This window comes from Mirounga leonina, unplaced genomic scaffold, assembly GCF_011800145.1.
Source record: "Mirounga leonina isolate KUSES-001 unplaced genomic scaffold, KU_Mleo_1.0 Mir_53, whole genome shotgun sequence".
Classification (NCBI taxonomy): Eukaryota; Metazoa; Chordata; class Mammalia; order Carnivora; family Phocidae; genus Mirounga; species Mirounga leonina.
In genome coordinates, this window is record NW_023270807.1 from 33,909,108 (window position 1) to 33,930,137 (window position 21,030).

A 21,030-nucleotide genomic window follows, 5' to 3' on the forward strand; every position below is an offset into this window, starting at 1 on the left:
ATATATAATATATTTCACAATAAAAGTAGCTAAAATGAATAACATCTATGTTTAGGAATACTATGAAATACTATACAATCAATAAGAGTATAGGGTAAACAAACAAACAAAAAAAAGAAGATATACCAATTTTCTACAATCTCTTCCAGAAAATAGAAGATAAAGGAAAACTTCCTAACTCATTAACCCCATACCAAAACCAAAGACACTGCATAATTACAGACCTCTTTCTCATGGACCTAGGTGCAAAAATCCTCAACAGAATATTAGGATTAGATTAGATTGGACTAAAATAGAATAGATTGGATTAGAAATCTAATCCAACAAAATTCCTCTCTAAAGATCATTAATACTATCCATTTCAGATTAAGGATTAGAGAATGGATATTAAATACGAGACACATTTATGTTTTTATCTATATTCTGGGTGCTTTAATAGCACTGTAATCCTATTTCTCCAGAGATGATTACATTAAAAGTTACAGTTAATCCCATGTGAGTTAACCCATTCAACCTGTATGGACCAGGTTTAGTTACGTTTTTTCTCTTCCTTTTTTTCATTCCTCAGCACAACATACTAGGTAACTTCTTTGTTTGATGGGTGAGTGAACTGAGATTTGTTTAGACAATTCAGAGATCCTAATCAAAGTAGGGGCACTCCTAGCTGGCTTACATCACTGAAATATTATGTCCAGCCACAGAGCCACCGTGCAATGATGGGAGTTCTTTAAGCATTTATTAAATTTATTTCATTAGCTCGAATACTACAGCAAACATTCAGGTCAAGTGTTGTGTGAAGCATTGAAGCAACATTTTTCAGCCCAGGGATTTTTCCAGCTGTGGGTCATTTTATTTTGTGGATTACAACCAATATTTTTAAAAATGAATGTAGGTTTGGGCGCCTGGGTGGCTCAGTCGGTTGGGCGACTGCCTTCGGCTCAGGTCATGATCCTGGAGTCACTGAATCGAGGCCCGCATCGGGCTCCCTGCTCAGCGGGGGGTCTGCTTCTCCCTCTGCCCCTCCCCCCTCTCATGTGCTCTCTCTCATTCTCTCTCTCAAATAAATAAATAAAATCTTAAAAAAAAAAATGAATGTCGGTTTAAGTATATCAAGTGCTGCTCTAATTGCAATAGTAAATGCAGTTTTGCCAATCTTCTGTTTCAAATTTTTTATGTATGTACTGGGTCATGTTGTAAAAGGGACTGATGTTTATGAGTCACTGAGATGGGGGGTATTTGGGGTGGGAGTTCAGTAGGGCAAAGCACAAAGAGACTGGGGAGTCCAACACCTAAAAAAGAACTTAAAGCCGGCGCATTAACTCGTTCAAGGAGCGCTCACACGATAAAGAGAGTGGATTGGTCAAACCGTAAGGGTCCCGCCCACAACGCCTCATCCACCAATGGATGTGCGGCCAGGGCGGGGCGGGGCGGGGCGGGGAAGGGGCGGGACGAGCCTCGCGCGGGCTCCTTAAGTAGCGGCTGCGTGGATGCCCTAGTAGATTTTACGACGGCACCGTGGGGTGGTGCGGAGCCAGACGGGAGCGACGTCGGACGCGCCGGATCTTCCTCACGGAACCATGTCGAAGCAAGAAGGAGGCGCCAACGCCTCCTCATGGGTCGTTGCTTCCCGGCGAAACTCGGCGGTGTCCCGTGCTCCGGAAAGGAGGCCGACGGAGGACCCGAATCGAAGAGGTCAGGAGGCCGGTAGGGGCAGCAGAGGTGGCGGCTGGAGGAACCCCTCCGGCCTCCAGCAACCTGTGGCCGCTGGCCTCCGAGAACCGCCGCTTTGCTTTGGATTGAATAACGTGTGGATCGGCGCTGTGATCGGTGAGTGAAAGAGGATGGGTGTGCTGGTCAGGGTCGGGGCGGAGAGTGGGTGGGGCCAGGGGCGGGGCCTGGGCAAGGGCATCCGCGCCGCACTCTCCTCGCCTCCAATCCGCTGCCACCTAATGAGATTCAGGACTTTACCTGTGATATTCGTAATACCTTCTGATGCCATAATTAGTCACTTAACACACCTTTTGCTATTTCGTGGAGACGATATTTTGGGAGAACAAACTTCGATTTAGGAAATTTTTGTGATGAAAGGTCAGGTCTTTTCACAGCTTACCCCAAATGAACAACAAAGCAGTGCTGAGTACAATCTGTGTCTTTGAGCACCATTTAGAGCCTTTAAAGAAGGTGTAGGATATTTATAGGGTTGTTCAGAGCATTGACCATATCTTGCACTTAGTTTCTTTTATTGAATATAATTTTATCTGCTGAAAAACAGGATCTTTTTCTTAGTACATCTTGAGTCTTACAAATTCATTTTTGGAAAACATTTAGAAACCATAGGAATAGAGATTTGCCCCATTTGTGGCCATTTAAACTGAGGATAAATTCCAACATTTTACCTATTAGGAATGGGAGCTAAAATTTTGTTTACCCTTTTTTAAACCTATTTTGAAAAACGATGACCACGTTTTTTTAGGCAGCTACTAAATAGAACATTAGCAGACTAATTGCTAGACCAGCTAGAGATTCACTGTTCCCTCAAGAAGGCTCAGGCTCAAAGATCTGAAGAGTGATTCTCCATAAGTGAAAGCCACTAGGTTTGCTCTAAAAACCACACTCTCAACACTTAATTCAGCACCTGTGACAGTGCAGGCCCTGTGCTAGAGAGCACCCACTTAATGTTGGTCTGGAACCACTTTTCTTCCTTAGTGTGGTAAAAAAAAAAATATAAAAATTTAAGCATTATTAATTTTAGGTGTGCAGTGTGAGTACAGTACTGTTAACTATAAGAACAATGTTGTGTGACAGATCTCTAGAATGTTTTCATTTTGCATGACTGAAACTACCCGTTAAACAACTCCCCATTTCCCCCTTTCCCCATTTCCCCCTTTCCCCATCCCTGGCAAATAGCATTCTACTTTGTTTCTATGTTTGATTACATTAGACCCTCAAAGAAGGTCATGCCCTATTTGCTTGTTGTGAGTGGCTTATTTCATTTAGCCTAACGTCCTCAAGGTTCATTCATGTTGCAAATGATAGAATTTCCTTTTTAAGGCTGAAATCTTCTCTAGCATATTTATACCATGTGTCTTGGTCCAGTCATCCGTTGGTAGACATTTAGGTTGGTTCCACCTCATGACTATTGTGAATAATGCTGTAATGAACGTGGGAGTATAGATGGCTCTTTGAGATAGTGGTTTTGTTTCCTTTGGATATATATCCATAAACGGAATTGCTAAATCATATGGTAGTTGTATTTTTAGTGTTTTGGGGAACCTCCGTGCCTGCACCAATTTACATACCCACCAAGAGTGCACAAGGCTTCCCTTTTCTTCACATTCTCACCAACACTTATTTCATATATTTTTTTAAGATTATTCATCTAGGGCGCCTGGGTGGCTCAGTTGGTTAAGCGGCTGCCTTCGGCTCAGGTTATGATCCTGGAGTCCCGGGATCGAGTCCCGCATCGGGCTCCCTGCTCGGCAGGGAGCCTGCTTCTGCCTCTGACCCTCCCCCCTCTCATGTGCTCTCGCTCTCTCATTCTCTCTCTCTCAAATAAATAAATAAAATCTTTAAAAAAAAAAAAAGATTATTCATCTATTTGAGAGTGAGAGCAGAGTGAGAGAGTGTGTATGGGGGGGGAGGGGCAGAGGGAGAAGCAGACTCCCCACTGAGTAGGGAGCCAGACAAAGGGGGGCTTGATCCCAGGACCCTGAGATCATGACCTAAGCCTGAAGGCAGGCACTTAACTGACTGAGCCACCCAGGTGCCCCGCCCCTCTTTGTATTTTAGCCATTCTACTAAGTATGAAGCAATACCCAGTTGTGATTTTGATTACAACTTTTAAAAAATTTTTATTTTTAAAAATAGGTCGTGGAGGGTCAAAAATAAAAGACATCCAAATTACAACAAACACGAAAATACAGGTAAGTGGTCTGCGAACTTAAATCCTCAAAGAGCATAGTTCATTTCTAACTCTAATTTCTGTTTAGCTGTTAACATACTGTGGTAATTTAGCGAAGTCGCCAAAGCTCTTCAGACTGCTATTTTCCAGGAATGGTTACATGCTGTGGTCCATTCCAGGTCTAGGTTTTGTGACTCCTGGAGGTAAAAATCTTTATAGAGATAATCTCCACTGACAAATGAGATCTTTGGGGGAATATTCATCATGCGCTTCCCGACTCTCATCCCTCAAACCTTAACCTGCTCCTGTGTTCCCAAGTCTCAGCAGCAACATCATTCACCCAGTACCCAAGCCAGAAGTCTCAGATTACTTCTCCTTCTCCTGCAACCAGTCCGTCACTGAGTCCTTTCTATTTCCTGTATTCTTAAGGAGAATCACATCATTTGGGAGTGTTCTCCCCTAACTGTCCACTCTGCTTCCAGTCTTACCCCCTCTAACCATTCTGTATTATGACCAGGGCAATAGTTCTAAAACACAAATTTTGTTCATAATTTGTTTTCTTTTCCTGCATAAAAATCTTTCATAATATCTCAGGCTCTTAAGAAGTTCAGACTTCTTAGCATGGTCCACTTGATCTGGCTCCTTTTCCTTCACTCCCTCCCCGAACTCCTCTTGAATGTCAGCAGCTGGACTCCTGCCACACTCCCTCTTATTTTAGCTGATAGAACTCCTGTTCATAAGGGAGGTCTAAGACCTCCTGCATCCCCATTCTATGTAGGTCTCTCTTCTCCATATACTCAGCATCCGTTCCAGCCTCATTTAAGAACTTTTACAGAGTTGTCTGTAAACAGTGCAAATGGCAAGCTTTGAATCACCAGCCCAAGACAGCACGTGGTGAGCAGTTTCTAGTTTTTATTGAATCAATGTGGGTATCTGAGATTATGTACATTGAAAGATGTGACTTGTAGATTCTGTCCTCCAAATGTCGTCTCAGCCTTGTTGTAAGTTGCTTCCATTACCATATACATGGTGGAAGTAGAGCATCCCCTCAAGTTAAAAGTTCATGTAAGTAACCTGACAGCGCAATCAGCCATTATTTATATAGCACATAGATTAAGCTCTACAGTTGTGTAAGATTTGCCAAAGTACTGTTTTACAGTTAAGAGGTCAGATTAATGCCTTGATCTTCTATAACTAGTTGCTGAATTTATTCCCTAGTGGTCACGGTAGTTTTTATTTTTATTTTTTAAATTTTTTTAAGATTTTGAGAAAGTGAGGGAAAGGGTGAGGGAGGGAGAGTCTGAGCCGACTCCACACTGAGCACAGAGCCTGGCGTGGGGCTCAATCCCACAACGGTGACATCATGACCTGAGCTGAAACTGAGAGTTGGGACGTTTAACTGACGGAGCCACCCAGGCGCCCCTGTCATGGTAGTTTTTAAATGTAGATTGTCCTGCTCCTTTTCATCCAACCAGGGGCTGAATCTCAGGATAAATTTGTTGGATGTAGAATGCCCTCAAAAATTAGAACTTAAGACACTGAATGATAGCAATACTATATTTACTTTAAATTTTTATAGTGTTTGAAGTTGAGTGATTTTTGGAGGGGGGGCATGGTAAGGGGACTTCAGTCTCACCTATTTTTCCCCTGCATCTAGATAATAAAAGGTCACTCAGAAGAAGCGGAGGTCAGAATCTTTGGCAACAAGGTGATGCAGGCGAAGGCCAAAACAGTGATAGATAATCTTGTTAAAAAACAAGAAAATTACAATTCAAAACTCAGAACTGGTAAGTAATTTTTGCTTACTACAGCAATTTGAAAAATTGCATTCAGTGTTATAAGGCATTATAGTTGATGCTTTTCCTGACAACAGAGCTTCAGATTGCCATCATTAAGTCTTGTCTGTTAGGGATTTTTTTCCTTGAAATCCCAAAATACTGTTTCCTCAAATTAAAAATGCTTAATTTCTGTGATTAAGCCTAGCAGTTTCACTTTTAGCCACAGATAGGTGAAAAAAAAAAAACTTTTAAGACACTCACTATTAATGATAGAAGGATTAGTCCTGGCCTTCTGATTTTATGGTCTTCTCCCCTGGAATGTGACTGACTTTGAAAACTGTCTAATTATTTGGTATTTAAATAATCTCTGGGGTACCTGGCTTGCTCAGTCAGAGCATGAGATTCTTGATCTTCCCCAGGTCATGAGTTCAAGCCCCAGGCTGGGCATAGTTTACTTTTTAAAAATCTCAGATTTAGGGGCACCTGCGTGGCTCAGTTAAGCATCTGCCTTCGGCTCAGGTCATGATCCCAGGGTCCTGGGATCGAGTTCCGCATCGGGCTCCCTGCTCGGCGGGAAGCCTGCTTCTCCCTCTCCCACTCCCCCTGCTTGTGTTTCCTCTCGCTGTGTCTCTCTCTGTCAGATAAATAAAATCTTTAAAAAATAAAATAAATAAACCTACCCTTTAAAAAAATCTCAGTTTTAATTAAAACAACAAACCCAAAACTCAGACCTGCTTGGACTAGAGAAAAAGCCATTATTGAGGCATTTCCAGAAGCAATGTGGAAGTAAAAGCAGCATGTGGGTTCAGATGGCAGCATTACCTCTTAGTGTTTCTTGGGAAAGGAACTCTAGGAAGCCTTTAAGACTCTTCATCTGTTAACCTGGGGTGACATCTGCCTCACAGGATTATTGTAAAGGTTAACATGTGATTTATTAGCAAACACTAGGCTCATTATTTTCCTTCTCTTCAATAAATGTATTTTCCGTCTCCTAAATCTGGTAACTGACAAACCATGACTAGTATTGTCATAGCATTGTAGTACTAAAACCCACATTTTCTATTTTAAGCATTATTGTCTCTTTTACACACAAAAGAATAAAGTGGTTTGGGGGAAATTTGTACAATTAGGATTTGTTTTGAAACTAATTCTGAAAAAATATTTTAACAGATATTATTGCATTCCAACCTTCTGTTGGAAGAGATGTAAAGACAGATAGTAATGTTACAGAGAATCAACCATTGATTGATTGGGATCAAATTCGAGAAGATGCTTTGAAATGGGGGAAAAAAAAGTGGGAAGGTTAGTGCTATATTCTAACATTTACATGTGGTATTGATGTACCTCTTGAGGTGTCTTTTAACCTCTTGAGTTTTTTATTCTTTAAAATGTTTCTTATTTCTAGTAATGAAATCAATTAGAAAAATGATAGTAAAATATGTGCTGCAGTTAGTCTCTAGGGCAAGATTTGTTTCTATGTTGTCTGCTGTAATCTATGCTATAAGTGGGAAATTAAAATATTATATTTTGTCTTATTTGAGGTAACTCACAGCAGGAGTTTAATAAAATTGAAAGAAAATCGAGCATAAGGGGAAAACGAAGACAATAAACATGCCAACCATAAGTAGTTTAACATTATTGGCTATGGTTGAGCAAAAATTGATCCTGGAGTGTCCTGGCTGATAGGGGCAAAATAAAAAGGGAAAACCATTTAATAAGAAAGAAATACGTAGTTGAGAAGAGCGGGGTTTTTTCATTTGCTTTAATTTTAAATGAGAATCTCACCTGGAATTATTGCGGAGTGTAATGTTTCATGTCACATTGACTAATTTTCAGGGTAAATTCAGGTGCTAATTCTGGCTATCAAAGTGAGGCAGCAATACATTTATTAAAACAGTGATAGATATTAACAATGATTAATTCAGTGGTCATTCTATCTGCATGTTGTTACCAGTGCCACCTTGACAGTACATGTAGTGGGGAGATTTGGAATGGGGGGCCAGAAAAAGGATTTAAGTTTGGAGGAAGTATGCTAGGCATGTAAGAAAACAAAGTGGAATAAGGAATATTCTATTCCTAAACAGAAATGGGATGGACCTTCAAAGAAAAGAAAAAATCAGTCTACCGTGTTTGAGAGATTCATCAGTTGGGATGATTGTAAAGCATACTTTTCTTTTATATTAAACTTAAATTATTAAGGGTCTCTTTCTTGGGTAAAAAATGTACTCAAAAGGCAAACCAAAACAGGAGATCTCTTAGAGACTAGCATAAGCCTGACTGGCAAAGAACAACTATCTAAAATTGTAAGGTGAATTTAATAAATACTTTAGTTTGATTTCTGTTACTTTGAATAAGTTTCAATGAAATGTAAATTCTGATAATTTATCAAAGTTTTAATTTTCATCTTTGTCCCAGATTTACCACCAATTAAGAAAAACCTTTACGTGGAGTCAGAAGCAACAAGTTCAATGTCACAAGTGCAAGTAGACATTTGGAGGTGGGTATTTTATTTAAGTATTTGTATAGTTGTTACTCATTAGGGAAACATTCAAAGTGATTGCATTTGAAGACTACACCTCTGGTATTCACATGAACTTGGTTGCATCCTACATGATATTTTAGAGCATTGCTATCCAATAGGCCTTTCTGCAAAGATGGAAAAAGGGCAATATTTGTGTCTAATAGAGTAGTCACTATCTATATATAGCTATTGAATACTCAAAATATGGCTAGTATAATTGAGGAACTAAGTTTCCCATTTAAAATTTTAAAAAATAAAATAAAATTTTAAGACTCATGTGGTTAGTGCCTACTGTATTGGACAGCACTTTTAGAATTCTACAACTGTTGAAAATCATAAGTTGATTTGATGCATTTCTTATTCTTCAGTGCTTACTATCTGGAATTAAAGGTCCTAACAGCAACATTTTTTTTTCTATTGAAGTCAGTTATAAAACTAAGTATGGTAAAAAAAAAAAAAAAAAAAGTATGGTATAGCAGAAAGAACAGTTATGCCAGGGTTGGGGTAGGGCTCAGATTTTGGATAAGCAACTAATGATCACCTGTCATATGAGAATAATTCCCATTTGGCAGGATTGTTGAGGATAAGTTAAGAAAATATGTGTGGAACATTGTAGGGCTTTGTGTCAGCCAAGTCTGATTTGAATCATGAAATGTGTGATTTTCAGGCTCCATTCTTCACATTTCCATGAAATTTCATTGGCCCATTCATACAATGTAACTTTTTCCCTTTCTGATAACTATTCTGATAAAAAAAAAAGATGGGCTCACTTCTATTTCTTTGTTATTACATTTTACTGTAGATTTACAGTTACAGTTGTAGTTGGATTTCTTGATATGATGAATTAATGCTGGCAAAAATTTCTGGCTTAGGGAATAAAGTGACCAAAGCCGCTAAGATTTGTTCTATTTTTCCTTAAAGGAAAGAAAATTATAATATAATGTGTGATGACTTGAAAGAAGGGGAGAAGCGTCGTATACCCAATCCTACTTGTAAATTTGAGGATGCTTTTCAGTGTTATCCTGAGGTTATGGAAAACATTAAAAAGGCAGGCTTTCAAAAGCCAACACCAATCCAGGTATGCTTGTTTGCTTTCTTGCTTTTTTTTTTTTCTTTAATTCCAATATTTTACTGACAGTTTTTCTCCCCAAACAGTATCTGATTTTTTTAAAAGATTTTATTGAGAGAGTACAAGTGTGGGGGTTTGGGGGTGGGGAGGGCAGAGGGAGAAGCGGGAAGCCCACCATGGGGCTGCATCCCAGGACCCCAGGATCATGACCCGAGCCCAAGTCAGACCCTTCACTGAGCCATGCAGGCGCCACAAGATCTGATTATTAGAAGTTAAATCACCAGGGAGGAACTCTCCCTTGTGAGCACTCCCCTAGAGCCCCCCCCCCCCTCCCGTTCCACCAGTGCCTAGCACTCAAAATGTGTTTGTTGAAAGAAGTTTGGGCTTAGGAGAGGAGGGGGCGTTTGACTAAAAGATGCAGCTTTTAATTTTAATATTAATCTTTTCTTTTTTTAGTCGCAGTCATGGCCGATAGTTTTACAAGGTGTAGATCTTATAGGAGTAGCCCAAACTGGAACCGGGAAAACACTGTCGTACTTAATGCCCGGATTTATACACTTGGATTCACAGCCTGTGTAAGAAATTCTACAGCTGGGTTCTCTTTATAGGGGGTTAATAGATATGGATACCAAAAATGCAAATTTCTTTTTTTTTTGGTCTGTTGCATTGGTCAAAAAATAATGCCAAGCCTCAGGGAAATGCACTTGTACCATGCTGGTGAGAGTATAAATTGTCAAAGCATTTTTAGGAAGCAATAGGTAGTCTTTTTTAAAGATTTTATTTATTTGACAGAGAGAGACACAGTGAGAGAGAACACAAGCAGGGGGAGTGGCAGAGGGAGAAGCAGGCTTCCCGCGGAGCAGGGAGCCCGATGTGGGGCTCGATCCCAGGACCCTGGGACCATGACCTGAGCCAAAGGCTAAGCCGACAGCCCCCCAAGCACCCCACAATAGATAGCCTTAATAGTGAATACTAGAAATGTTTGAATTATCACGTCCATTACAATTGTGTGAGAGAATGTTGGCCGTGTTAAATGAAAAGGCTGGTATCGGCCCTTGGGATTTTTTTGTGTGCAACGCTCTTCAGTATTTTTCTGTGTTTTGTGGTGAATGCGTGTGACTTTTCACATTCATTCCTACAAATTCTGAAAGCACTGAATGAATATGCTATGTATCTGAGTCAGGTACTTTAATATTTTCTCTCTAAAGAATTAGAGGAAAAAGGAGTGGACCTGGCATGTTAGTCCTCACACCTACACGCGAGTTAGCACTTCAAGTGGAAGCTGAATGTTCCAAGTATTCATATAAAGTCCTCAAAAGGTAAGTCATTTCTTTGTCCATTCTTGCAGCAGCTATTTAATAAGTCAGTTTTATACATTCTCCCCATTATTTTTCACATACGTAGGGAATCTGAATGGCTTAGCATGGGTCAGGCATTACTCCAGTCCAAATCAATGGTAGCCAGGGCAGTGAGGTCAAGTAACAGTGATGCAAATATGGCTCTTTATAGGACACATCACTGTGGGTTGACAGGTGTGGATAGTTCTTAGAATGGAGCAAATACTACCCAGAAGGTATCTGATACTTTCTTACATACTTTGTACTCTTATTATTTTATACCCAAAATACTTTGGTTGGTTGGGATTTTGCGTTGTGATGGGACATTTCCTTGCCTGAACATGAACCTCTTTTTTTTTAAGTGTGTGTATATATGGCGGTGGAGATAGAAATGGACAAATACAAGATCTGAAGAAAGGAGTAGATATTATTATTGCAACTCCTGGAAGACTGAATGATCTACAAATGAATAACTTTGTTAACCTCAGAAATGTAACCTACTTGGTAATCATGGAATAAGGGTTTGGGATACTAGGAGGAAGAACTGAACTCTTATTAAGTTCTTTTTTATTTTTAAGTAATCTCTGCACCTAACGTGGGTTTTCAAACTTACAACCCTGAGATCAAGTGTCACATGCTCTGACTGAGCCCAGCTGGGCACTCCAGAACTGAATTCTTATTAAAATAGTCCTTTAGAATGGTTGTCCATTTTATAATGTTTTCAAATCCTAGGGATATTTTGCATTCCCTCTAGTATGTTAAAATAAGGATTTTAAGAATTCTATTTTAATGTTTTTTATAAATGTTGGAGAATATAGAGAAGTATAAAAGATTAAAATCCATGTGGTTTGTTTTTGTTTTTGTTTTTTTTTACTTTTATTAAAGATTTATTTACTTTAGAGAGCACATGCAAGCAGGGGGAGGGGAGGGGCCAAGGGAGATGATCTCAAGAAGACTCCCACACTGAGCCTAGAGCCTATCATGGGGCTCAGTCCTACAGCTCCAAGATCATGAGCTGAGCCAAAATCAAGAGTCAGATGCTCACACAACTGAGCCACCCAGGCACCCCTCCACGTGGATATTTTAGACACTTAGTTTTTCATTAGATCAATCTAGAAACTGTTAGCCAACTTAAAAAATCAAGTCACTCTGTTACAACTCTAGATCACTTTGTCCTGAAGAAACGAAAATAGTGGCTTAAATAGGGGAAATGAGAAAAAAGTTACCTTACCATAGTATTAGGTTCATAAAGAGCGTACTTCCCATATCTAATGTAGCCACTATCATTTCTGATGCAGGTTTTAGATGAAGCTGACAAGATGCTAGATATGGGATTTGAACCCCAGATAATGAAGATTTTATTAGATGTGCGCCCAGACAGGCAGACTATTATGACAAGGTAGGTGTATGCCTAACTGCTAGTTTGTAAAATAGAAATCAGTGGATTGGACTCCACCTTTTTTTTTTATTTCCCCAGAGGATTTTAGAGCATTACCTGAAGGTATCTTGAGATCCTCAGGTGAAAGACATGTCATCACTTAGTATAGCAACTCGGTGTAATTGTAACTGATTATTGGGTTTCCTAAGTTACAGATAGAGATTTTTTTTTTTGTAACAGATTTTTTAAAAAAGATTTATTTGCCAGAGAGAGAGTGAGCAAGAGAGTACAAGCAGGGGGAGCTGCAGAGGGAGAGGGAGAAGCAGGCTCCAGCTGAGCAGGGAGCCCGATGCGGGGCTCAAACCCAAGACCTTGGGATCATGCCCTGAGCTGAAGGCTTAACCGCTTAACTGACTGAGCCACCCAGGCACCCCACAGAGATTTCTATACAAACTTAAGGGGGACCTCTCCCTCGAGGGGAGATTGTGTTTGTGTTTCGTAGTGGTGGCCTCACATTTGAATGATCACCTGCCCTTAGAGATAAACCTTTGATGACTGAGTACCTTTTTGCCCAAGATAAAACTGAGAAACAATGATTGTTATTTAAATGCAGAGTGATCTATAGACTATTATCTCCTGGGCTTATATATCCTACATGTCATTAATATAAAAAAGAGTAGTATATAATTGGGGAAATAACATTAAATTTCCTCATTTGTTTTCTTTTTAATACCACCCTCATTTGTTTTTTTACTAATCTTTCCATTATTGTAATTACTGTGAAAGTGTAAAGGTAGGTGATTACTTTCATAATATATATGGATGAAGAAACACTTTCATCAGTACACTTAATATGCCTTTATTTCGCATAAGCATTTGATTTTTTGCCTGCTGACAATGCTGACCAAAAATACTAGGGATTTTTTTGGTTTTTCTTTTATGAAGGCCAAGAAAAAACTAACCCTTGAATTCATTTTAGATTAGAATTTAGGTTAGAATTTAAGGTATAGATCTCCTTCACCTTTGGTTTATAAACCTGTTTTGTTTTTATTGTTGTATTTTTAAAGATTTTATTTATTTATGGGTGCCTGGGTGGCTCAGTTGGTTAAGCAACTGCTTCGGCTCAGGTCATGAACCTGGAGTCCCTGGATCGAGTCCCGCATCGGGCTCCCTGCTCAGCAGGGAGTCTGCTTCTCCCTCTGACCCTCCCCCCTCTCATGTGCTCTCTCTCATTCTCTCTCTCTCAAATAAATAAATAAAATCTTAAAAAAAAAAATTTTTTTTTAAATTTAAAAAGGTTTTATTTATTTATTTGACAGAGAGAGACACAGAGAGAGAGGGAACACAAGCAGGGGGAGTGGGAGAGGGAGAAGCAGGCTTCCCTGCAGAGCAGGGAGCCCGATGCGGGGCTCGATCCCAGGACCCCGGGATCACAACCTGAGTCGAAGGCAGACGCTTAATGACTGAGCCACCCAGGCACCCCTAAACCTGTTTGTTAAACTTAAAGGTTTCATGTAGTAGCTTTGCTATAGTTGAGCAGTTCTTTATGAAGTACACATTTTCTGTAAAGTCTCCCTTATTTAAAAGTACTCAATTTGTCTTTCATGGGTAGTCCGATTCATAGCATTCTTAGGGAAACTTAGTAATATTTGATTTATAATAAAATTTTAACTTTTATATCATGTTTATTTCCAGTGCAACATGGCCATATGCTGTCCGTCGACTTGCACAGACTTACTTGAAAGAGCCAATGATTGTATATGTTGGTACTTTGGATCTAGTGGTAAGCTTGTTTTTTATTACTATTATAAAAAATATTCATGAAAGTTTTAATTACTTTGTTTTGGCATAGCTACTCTGCCCCCTCCTTAATTAATTAGAGAAGACCCTAGATACATATGATTTTATTCATAAATACTTCAGTATACATTAAGACTAACTTTAACATAATTACTGTACTGTTATCGCACATCTAAAATTTTAATAATCCCTTAATACCATCAAATATTCATTCCTTATTCCTATTTTCCTGATATCTCATTTTATTTAATCCTGTTAAAATCAGGTTCTTTCGGGTGCCTGGGTGGCTCAGTTGTTGGGGCATCTGCCTTCAGCTCAGGTCATGATCCCGGGGTCCTGGGATCGAGCCGAGCCCCGCATCGGGCTCCCTGCTCAGCGGGAAGCCTGCTCCTCCCTCTCCCACTCCCCCTGCTTGTGTTCCCTCTCTTGCTGTGTTTCTTTCAAATAAATAAAATCTTAAAAAAAAAATCAGGTTCTAAAAGGGCAACATAGGTGCATGTATGTAATTTTGGTGAAGTCATGATGGATCATTGGGTCCAGATGTCAGTAATTATACAACTTATGAAGGTCTCTCTTATGTATCTCCTCCATTACAAAGTTATCTGGCCTTTCACTTAATTGAAATCAACCTTTCAATTAATCATTATTGAAAAAAATGACCTTTTACTTAATCACCAGTAATAGTGATAGGTCATTGCCTAAGTTCATTTCATTAAATTTCATGAAAAGTGAGGATAGATGTCATTCTTTACTTTCATTGAATGCTATTAAAACCTTTTATCTCTGGGTTAAAAAGTTGTATCAGTGATATTATGAAATTTTTTTTATATAGATTTTTTTTTAGAGAGAATCTTTTTCTTTTTCTTTTTTCTTTTTTTTTTTAAAGATTTTATTTATTTGAGAGAGAGAGAATGAGAGACAGAGAGCACGAGAGGGAAGAGGGCAGAGGGAGAAGCAGACCCCCCGCTGAGCAGGGAGCCCGATGCGGGACTCTATTCCGGGACTCCAGGATCATGACCTGAGCCGAAGGCAGTCGCTTAACCAACTGAGCCACCCAGACGCCCTCTTTTTTTTTTTATTTTTAAGGATTTTACTTATTTATTTGAGAGAGAGAATGACAGACGGAGAGCACAGGAGGGAAGAGAGTCAGAGGGAGAAGCAGACCCTCTGCTGAGCAGGGAGCCCGATATGGGACTCGGTCCCGGGACTCCAGGATCATAACCCGAGCCGAAGGCAGTCGCTCAACCAACTGAGCCACCCAGGCGCCCGATATTATGAAAATTTGCATTAAGTTGTCAAAATCATAAATGGGAACTCTTGTGTCCTAAGCTAATCATCTTCCTTTATTGAAAGGACTGTACCCAAATTCATGATGAAATTTTGGCCTTACTTCAGTTTTCTTTTCCAACAATAGTAACCAATTACTTTTTTTTTTTTTAAAGATTTATTTATTTATTTGAGAGAGCAAGAATGAGAGAGAGTGCATGAGAGGGGGGAGGGTCAGAGGGAGAAGCAGGCTCCTCGCTGAGCAGGGAGCCCGATGCGGGACTCGATCCCAGGACTCCAGGATCATGACCTGAGCCGAAGGCAGTCGCTTAACCAACTGAGCCACCCAGGCGCCCCAGTAACCAATTACTTTTAACACACTGCCAAGCATTCGTTTCCAACTCAGCTTCGGTGAATGAGCAAGAAGTGAAAGGCTGAGCTACAAATCTTTGAGTAGAGGTCATTTTGCAAGGACCTGCCTCTTTCTTGTTAGCAGTTTGTTAAAACTTAACCAGGGATAGGAATAGATGTATTCTGAGCCAGTGTATAGGGTTTGCCTCTCAATTTTGATGTACTGTGATCTTTATTCCTTTAGGCAGTAAGTACCGTGAAACAAAACATAATTGTCACCACCGAAGAAGAGAAACGCTCTCATATCCAAACTTTTCTAGAAAGCATGTCTCCCAAAGACAAAGTCATAGTGTTTGTCAGCAGAAAAGCTGTGTAGGTATTTTTTTCTTTTACATCCTTAAATCATCAAATTGATTTGTTTAGCATTTGCTCTATTTGCATACTAATTTCAAAAGGGGTATGTATGTCTTATAGTATGTTAATTCGGTCTTTTGCTAATAGAAGTAAAACTAGTGGATTGATAGTGATATTAGAAGAAGCACTTCAGATCACTGACTTCATCTTTTGCTTCAGTGCTGACCACCTATCAAGCGACCTGATTCTGCGACATGTATCAGTGGAATCCCTTCACGGTAATAGGGAGCAGAGTGACCGAGAGAGGGCATTAGAAAACTTTAAAACAGGTACATTTATACAGGTAGTATTGGTTGCTGTTAAAGGGTACAAGGCCTGGGCATGGCTGAGTGACAACACCTTTTCATGGAGCCTATTTGTAAGATCTGTCCTCAGCTTGCAGATCCCAAAACTATGCTTGTTAGAACTCTGAATATTAATCAGATCTCCAGAACTATCCAAACTCAAAGAGCAAATATTTAGACCTGGATATCAAGGCAATTTGCAATGGGGTTATTTTCTTTAATTTACCTGAGAGGCATAGATCTTTGTGACATGGTTCAGCTGATTCAGGGATGGGTTGCTGAGCCAGGGTATATATTGTGTTGTAACCCACCAGCAGTTTAAAAGGCTAGAAATGCCCCTTTCTCATTTTCACTCTCTGAAGTGTTTTAATACTAAAAGTAATAATGGCTCACCTAGATAGTGGGGGGAAATTATACTTTTCTGCTATGTCTTGGGTTGGTTTATGCCAGAATATATTCTTTTGGTTTTATTCTTTAGGTAAAGTAAGAATATTGATTGCCACCGACTTAGCATCTCGGGGTCTTGACGTCCTTGATATCACACACGTCTATAATTATGATTTCCCCCGGAACATCGAAGAATACGTGCACAGAGTAGGGCGCACTGGAAGAGCAGGGTAAGTCAGCATAGTCTACCTCTGAAAGAAGCCAACTATCATTACTCCCTTCACAGACTGTTCTTAGCTAGAAAACGTTTTTTTTTTCCTATTGCCCATGAATTGTCTGTGCCACCCGCTTTGCTCCTTTATCCCTGTCTTAATTGGCCTGTTGCAGATTCAGCCAGACCCCTCTGATTGGCTGCAGCTGTTTCTTACTCCGCTCTGCTTTCTCTCTGCAGAGTCACACGGAGCTATACCCAGTGGTTCCTCTATTGTCCCCGCGTAAGAGGGCCTTTCTCCTCATTGAGAGCACTACTATCACATCCCCTGCAAACACGCTGTTTAAACAGCTCCAGATTATTGAGATTCTAAATAGCTGTTTGAGTGATGCTAACTTCTAATACATATTTGGGCTTAAAAGTTGAGGTTTGGCTATTTTTAGTGTTTTGCTAATGAATCATGAGTATAAATCAAAAATCAAATTAACATATGAATTCGTTCCCCCCACCCCACCCTTTTGTAGGAGAACTGGGATATCTATTACTCTTCTCACTAGAAATGACTGGAGGGTTGCTGGAGAGTTAATTAATATTCTGGAAAGAGCACGACAGGTGATTATACAACTCAGAACTCTACCTTGTATCACTTTTCTAAAGTTCAAATAATTTCATTGACTCCAAGTACCGGGGCTTACTGTGTGTCAGGGAAAACAGATGTTAAGCATGTTATGAGGGCCATAGCGTGGCAAAGACAAGGAGCTGTAATACAGAATTGGGGAACCCAATCTAATGGGGGTAAGCATCAGTGGAAATAGTACTGTGGAAGAAGCCGGTGGAGTGGAGGTTGGGAGAATTGTACAAGAACGGGATGCACGTTCCAGCTGGGGAACACATTCAGGCCCTGGGGACAGAATGCTGCAGAACGTGGCACCAGTTAAGGCATGTGCAGAGCACTGGGAAGCAACTGAAGGGCCATACATATGCGCAGGGAGTGGTAGCATCAGGGGAGTTTAAGATCAGTCTGGTTTTCGAGCTTGGAAGATTTCAGAGTTTAACACGCAAGGAGATACACTTCATTGTTGGAAAGATGTCATGGAATTGGGAAGGTTCTGTGACTGAGATTTGGAGGTATTTTAGCATATTATAGAAAAGCTGTTACTCTGAAAGAAAAATCTCATTCCTAATAACACATTTAATGTTTCAGAGTATCCCAGAGGATCTTGTGGCAATGGCCAAGAGGTACGAGGTGAATAAACTGAAAAAAGAAATGGAGAAAAAATTGGGGAAACCCCAAGGAAAACCCCAGAAGTTTTATTATTAATGCCCTTGTTGAAAAGTGGTACCAGCCTCCTGAGAGGAGGTAAATAACACTTTCAAATTTTGGACTTTCGGGGCGCCTGGGTGGCTCAATTGGTTGGGTGACTGCCTTCGGCTCAGGTCATGATCCTGGAGTCCCAGGATCAAGTCCCGCATCGGGCTCCCCGCTCAGCGGGGAGTCTGCTTCTGCCTCTGAACCTCTCTCCTCTCGTGTTCTCTCTCTCTCATTCTTTCTCTCAGATAAATAAAATCTTAAAAAAAAAAATTCAAATTTTGGACTTTCCAATGCCTGTTTTCCTTAACTACACTGTTAGTGTTTATTGCAATCGGTATTCTCTAAGAGTCATTAACATAATTTATTCAGGGTAATTCTTTACCTGTTACCTAAGTTCCAGTTAATATCTTTTTTTAATTTTAATTTTTAATTTTTAATTTTTTTAAAAAAGATTTTATTTATTTGAGAGAGAGAGTGAGAGAGAAGGAGCATGGGGAGGGGCAGAAGCAAACTCCCCGCTGAGCAGGGAGCCCGACATGGGGCTCGATCCCGGACTCGGGATCGTGACCTGAGCTGAAGGCAGACGCTTAACTGACTGAGCCACCCAGGTGCCCCTAATATCTTTTTTTAAAAGATTTTATTTATCCATTTGTCAGGGACAGAAAGAGCAAGCAGGTGGGGAGGGGCAGAGGGAAAGGGAGAAGCAGACTTCCCGCTGAGCAGGGAGCCCAATGCGGGGCTTGATCCCAGGACCCTGGGATCATGACCTGAGCCGAAGGCAGCCGCTTAACGACTGAGCCACCCAGGCGCCCCCAGTTAATATCTTCTTTAGAGTTAGACGTATTCAAGAGTTGAGAAAATAAAAAGTTGTACAGAAATCTCATTAAGCATGTGATGGAGTTGGTAGAGGTGTTAAGTTGGTAGAACCTCTGCGCAATTTGGTAATGTATCAATTATAAATACATAATTCCTTTTCAGCAATTATTTTAGGGATGTATTCTATAAATACGTATTCTGCATATGTAAAGATTTACTATAGCAATATTTGTAGTAGGAAAATACTATAACCTAAATGTCCAGTAGGGGACCATATAAATAAATTCTGGAGGAGTTTTTTTTTTTAACACTTCCATACATCACCCAGTGCTGCTCACACAAGTGTCCTCCTTAATCCCCATCACCTATTTCCCCATCCCCCCATCCACCTCCCCTCAGGTAACTATCAGTTTGTTCTCTATAGAGTCTATTTCTTGGTTTCTCTCTTCCCCCCCCCCCTTTGTTTTTGTTTCTTAAATTCCATGAGTGAAGTCATACAATATTTGTCTTTCTCTGACTTAATTTCACTTAGTGTAATACTCTAGCTTGGAGGATATATTTTTGCAAGTCATATCTGATAAGGGGCGAGTACCTATAATACAGAGAACTCCTAAAACAATAAAAATAATCTGATTAAAAAATGGGCAAAGGACTTGGATATACATTTCTCCAAAAGATATACAAATGGCCAACAAAGATGCTCAGCCTCACTAGTAATCACTGGGGAAATGCAAATCAAAACTGCAATGAGGGGGCGCCTGGGTGGCTCAGTTGTAAAGTGTCTGCCTTCGGCTCAGGTCATGGTCCCAGGGTCCTGGGATTGAGCCCCGCATCGGGCTCTCTGCTCAATGGGAAGCCTGCTTCTCCCTCTCCCAATCCCCCTGCTTGTGTTCCCTCTCTCTCTCTCTCGCTGTGTCTCTGTCAAGTAAATCTTTAAAAAAAAAACAACTGCAGGGGCGCCTGGGTGGCTCAGTCGTTAAGCCTCTGCCTTCGGCTCAGGTGTCATGGTCCCAGGGTCCTGGGATCGAGCCCCACATCGGGCTCCCTGCTCGGCGGGAAGCCTGCTTCTCCCTCCCTCACTCCTGCTTGTGTTCCTTCTCTCGCTATGTCTCTGTCAAATAAATAAATCTTTAAAAAAAAAAAAACTGCAATGAGATTGCCTCACACACATTAGGATGGCTCCTATAGAATAGCTACTATGAAACAATGGGTTTTGGCAAGGATATGGAGAAATTGGAACCCTTCTGCTTTGTTGGTGGGAATGTAGGGTGCATCTACGATGCAAAATATAGCAGTTGCTCAAAAAATTAAATATAATCCAGCCACTCCACATCTGAGTATAAATCCAAAAGAACTAAAAGCAGGGTCCTTAAGAGATATTCGTATATCCATGGTCGTGGCAGCTTTATTCATAATAGCCAACAAGTGAAGGCACACCAGGCATGAATGAATGGATAAACAGATGGGCCTATCAAGGGGAATTCTGACCCAAGGTACAACATGGGTGAACCTTAAGGCCACTATACTGAGTAAAATAAGCCCGTCAAGGACAAATACTGTGTAATTCCACTTACCTGAGGTACCTAGAGTAATCAATTCACAGAAGTAGAATGGTGGTTTTTAGGAGCCAGTGAAAGGGGGAATATGGGGAGATATTTAATGGGTATAGATTTTCAGTTTTGGAAGATGAAAAACTTCTGGAGGTTGGTTGTGGAACAATGAATATACTGGACCCAAACTATATTTAAATGGTCAGGATGGCAATTTTTTTTATTAATCACCATACATTACATCATTAGTTTTTGAAGGATGGCAAATTTTATGTGAATTTTATCACAGTTTAAAATTCAAAGGCTTGGGAACAATTTACATTTTTTTCTTTTTCAGATCTCAAGATATATGGAAGTATGGGAAACATGCTGGCACTATGAAGAAATAAGTGATTCTTAAAATAATAGTGTTTAAAAATGTAGAATTCAGGGCGCCTGGGTGGCTCAGTTGGTTAAGCGACTGCCTTCGGCTCAGGTCATGATCCTGGAGTCCCGGGATCGAGTCCCGCATCGGGCTCCCTGCTCAGCAGGGAGTCTGCTTCTCCCTCTGACCCTCCTCCCTCTCATGCTCTCTGTCTCTCATTCTCTCTGTCTCAAATAAATAAATAAAATCTTTAAAAAAAATAAATAAATAAAATAAATAAAAATAAATAAA

General features: G+C 40.3%; 1 protein-coding gene across 1 annotated transcript; it reads left to right on the forward strand.

Moving 5' to 3' along the window:
- The first annotated feature begins 1,577 nt into the window (after positions 1 to 1,577).
- DDX43 (DEAD-box helicase 43) lies at positions 1,578 to 20,800 on the forward strand. The gene is made up of 17 exons (XM_034990452.1): positions 1,578 to 1,827; positions 3,868 to 3,923; positions 5,559 to 5,688; positions 6,850 to 6,981; positions 8,095 to 8,176; positions 9,122 to 9,278; positions 9,726 to 9,844; positions 10,478 to 10,588; positions 10,969 to 11,110; positions 11,905 to 12,005; positions 13,680 to 13,767; positions 15,646 to 15,773; positions 15,975 to 16,084; positions 16,578 to 16,716; positions 17,222 to 17,309; positions 17,902 to 18,057; positions 20,713 to 20,800. The coding sequence occupies exons 1-16, from the start codon at positions 1,578 to 1,580 to the stop codon at positions 18,016 to 18,018; spliced, it is 1,950 nt and encodes a 649-aa protein (XP_034846343.1). The 3' UTR covers positions 18,019 to 18,057; positions 20,713 to 20,800.
- The last annotated feature ends 230 nt before the right edge of the window (positions 20,801 to 21,030 follow it).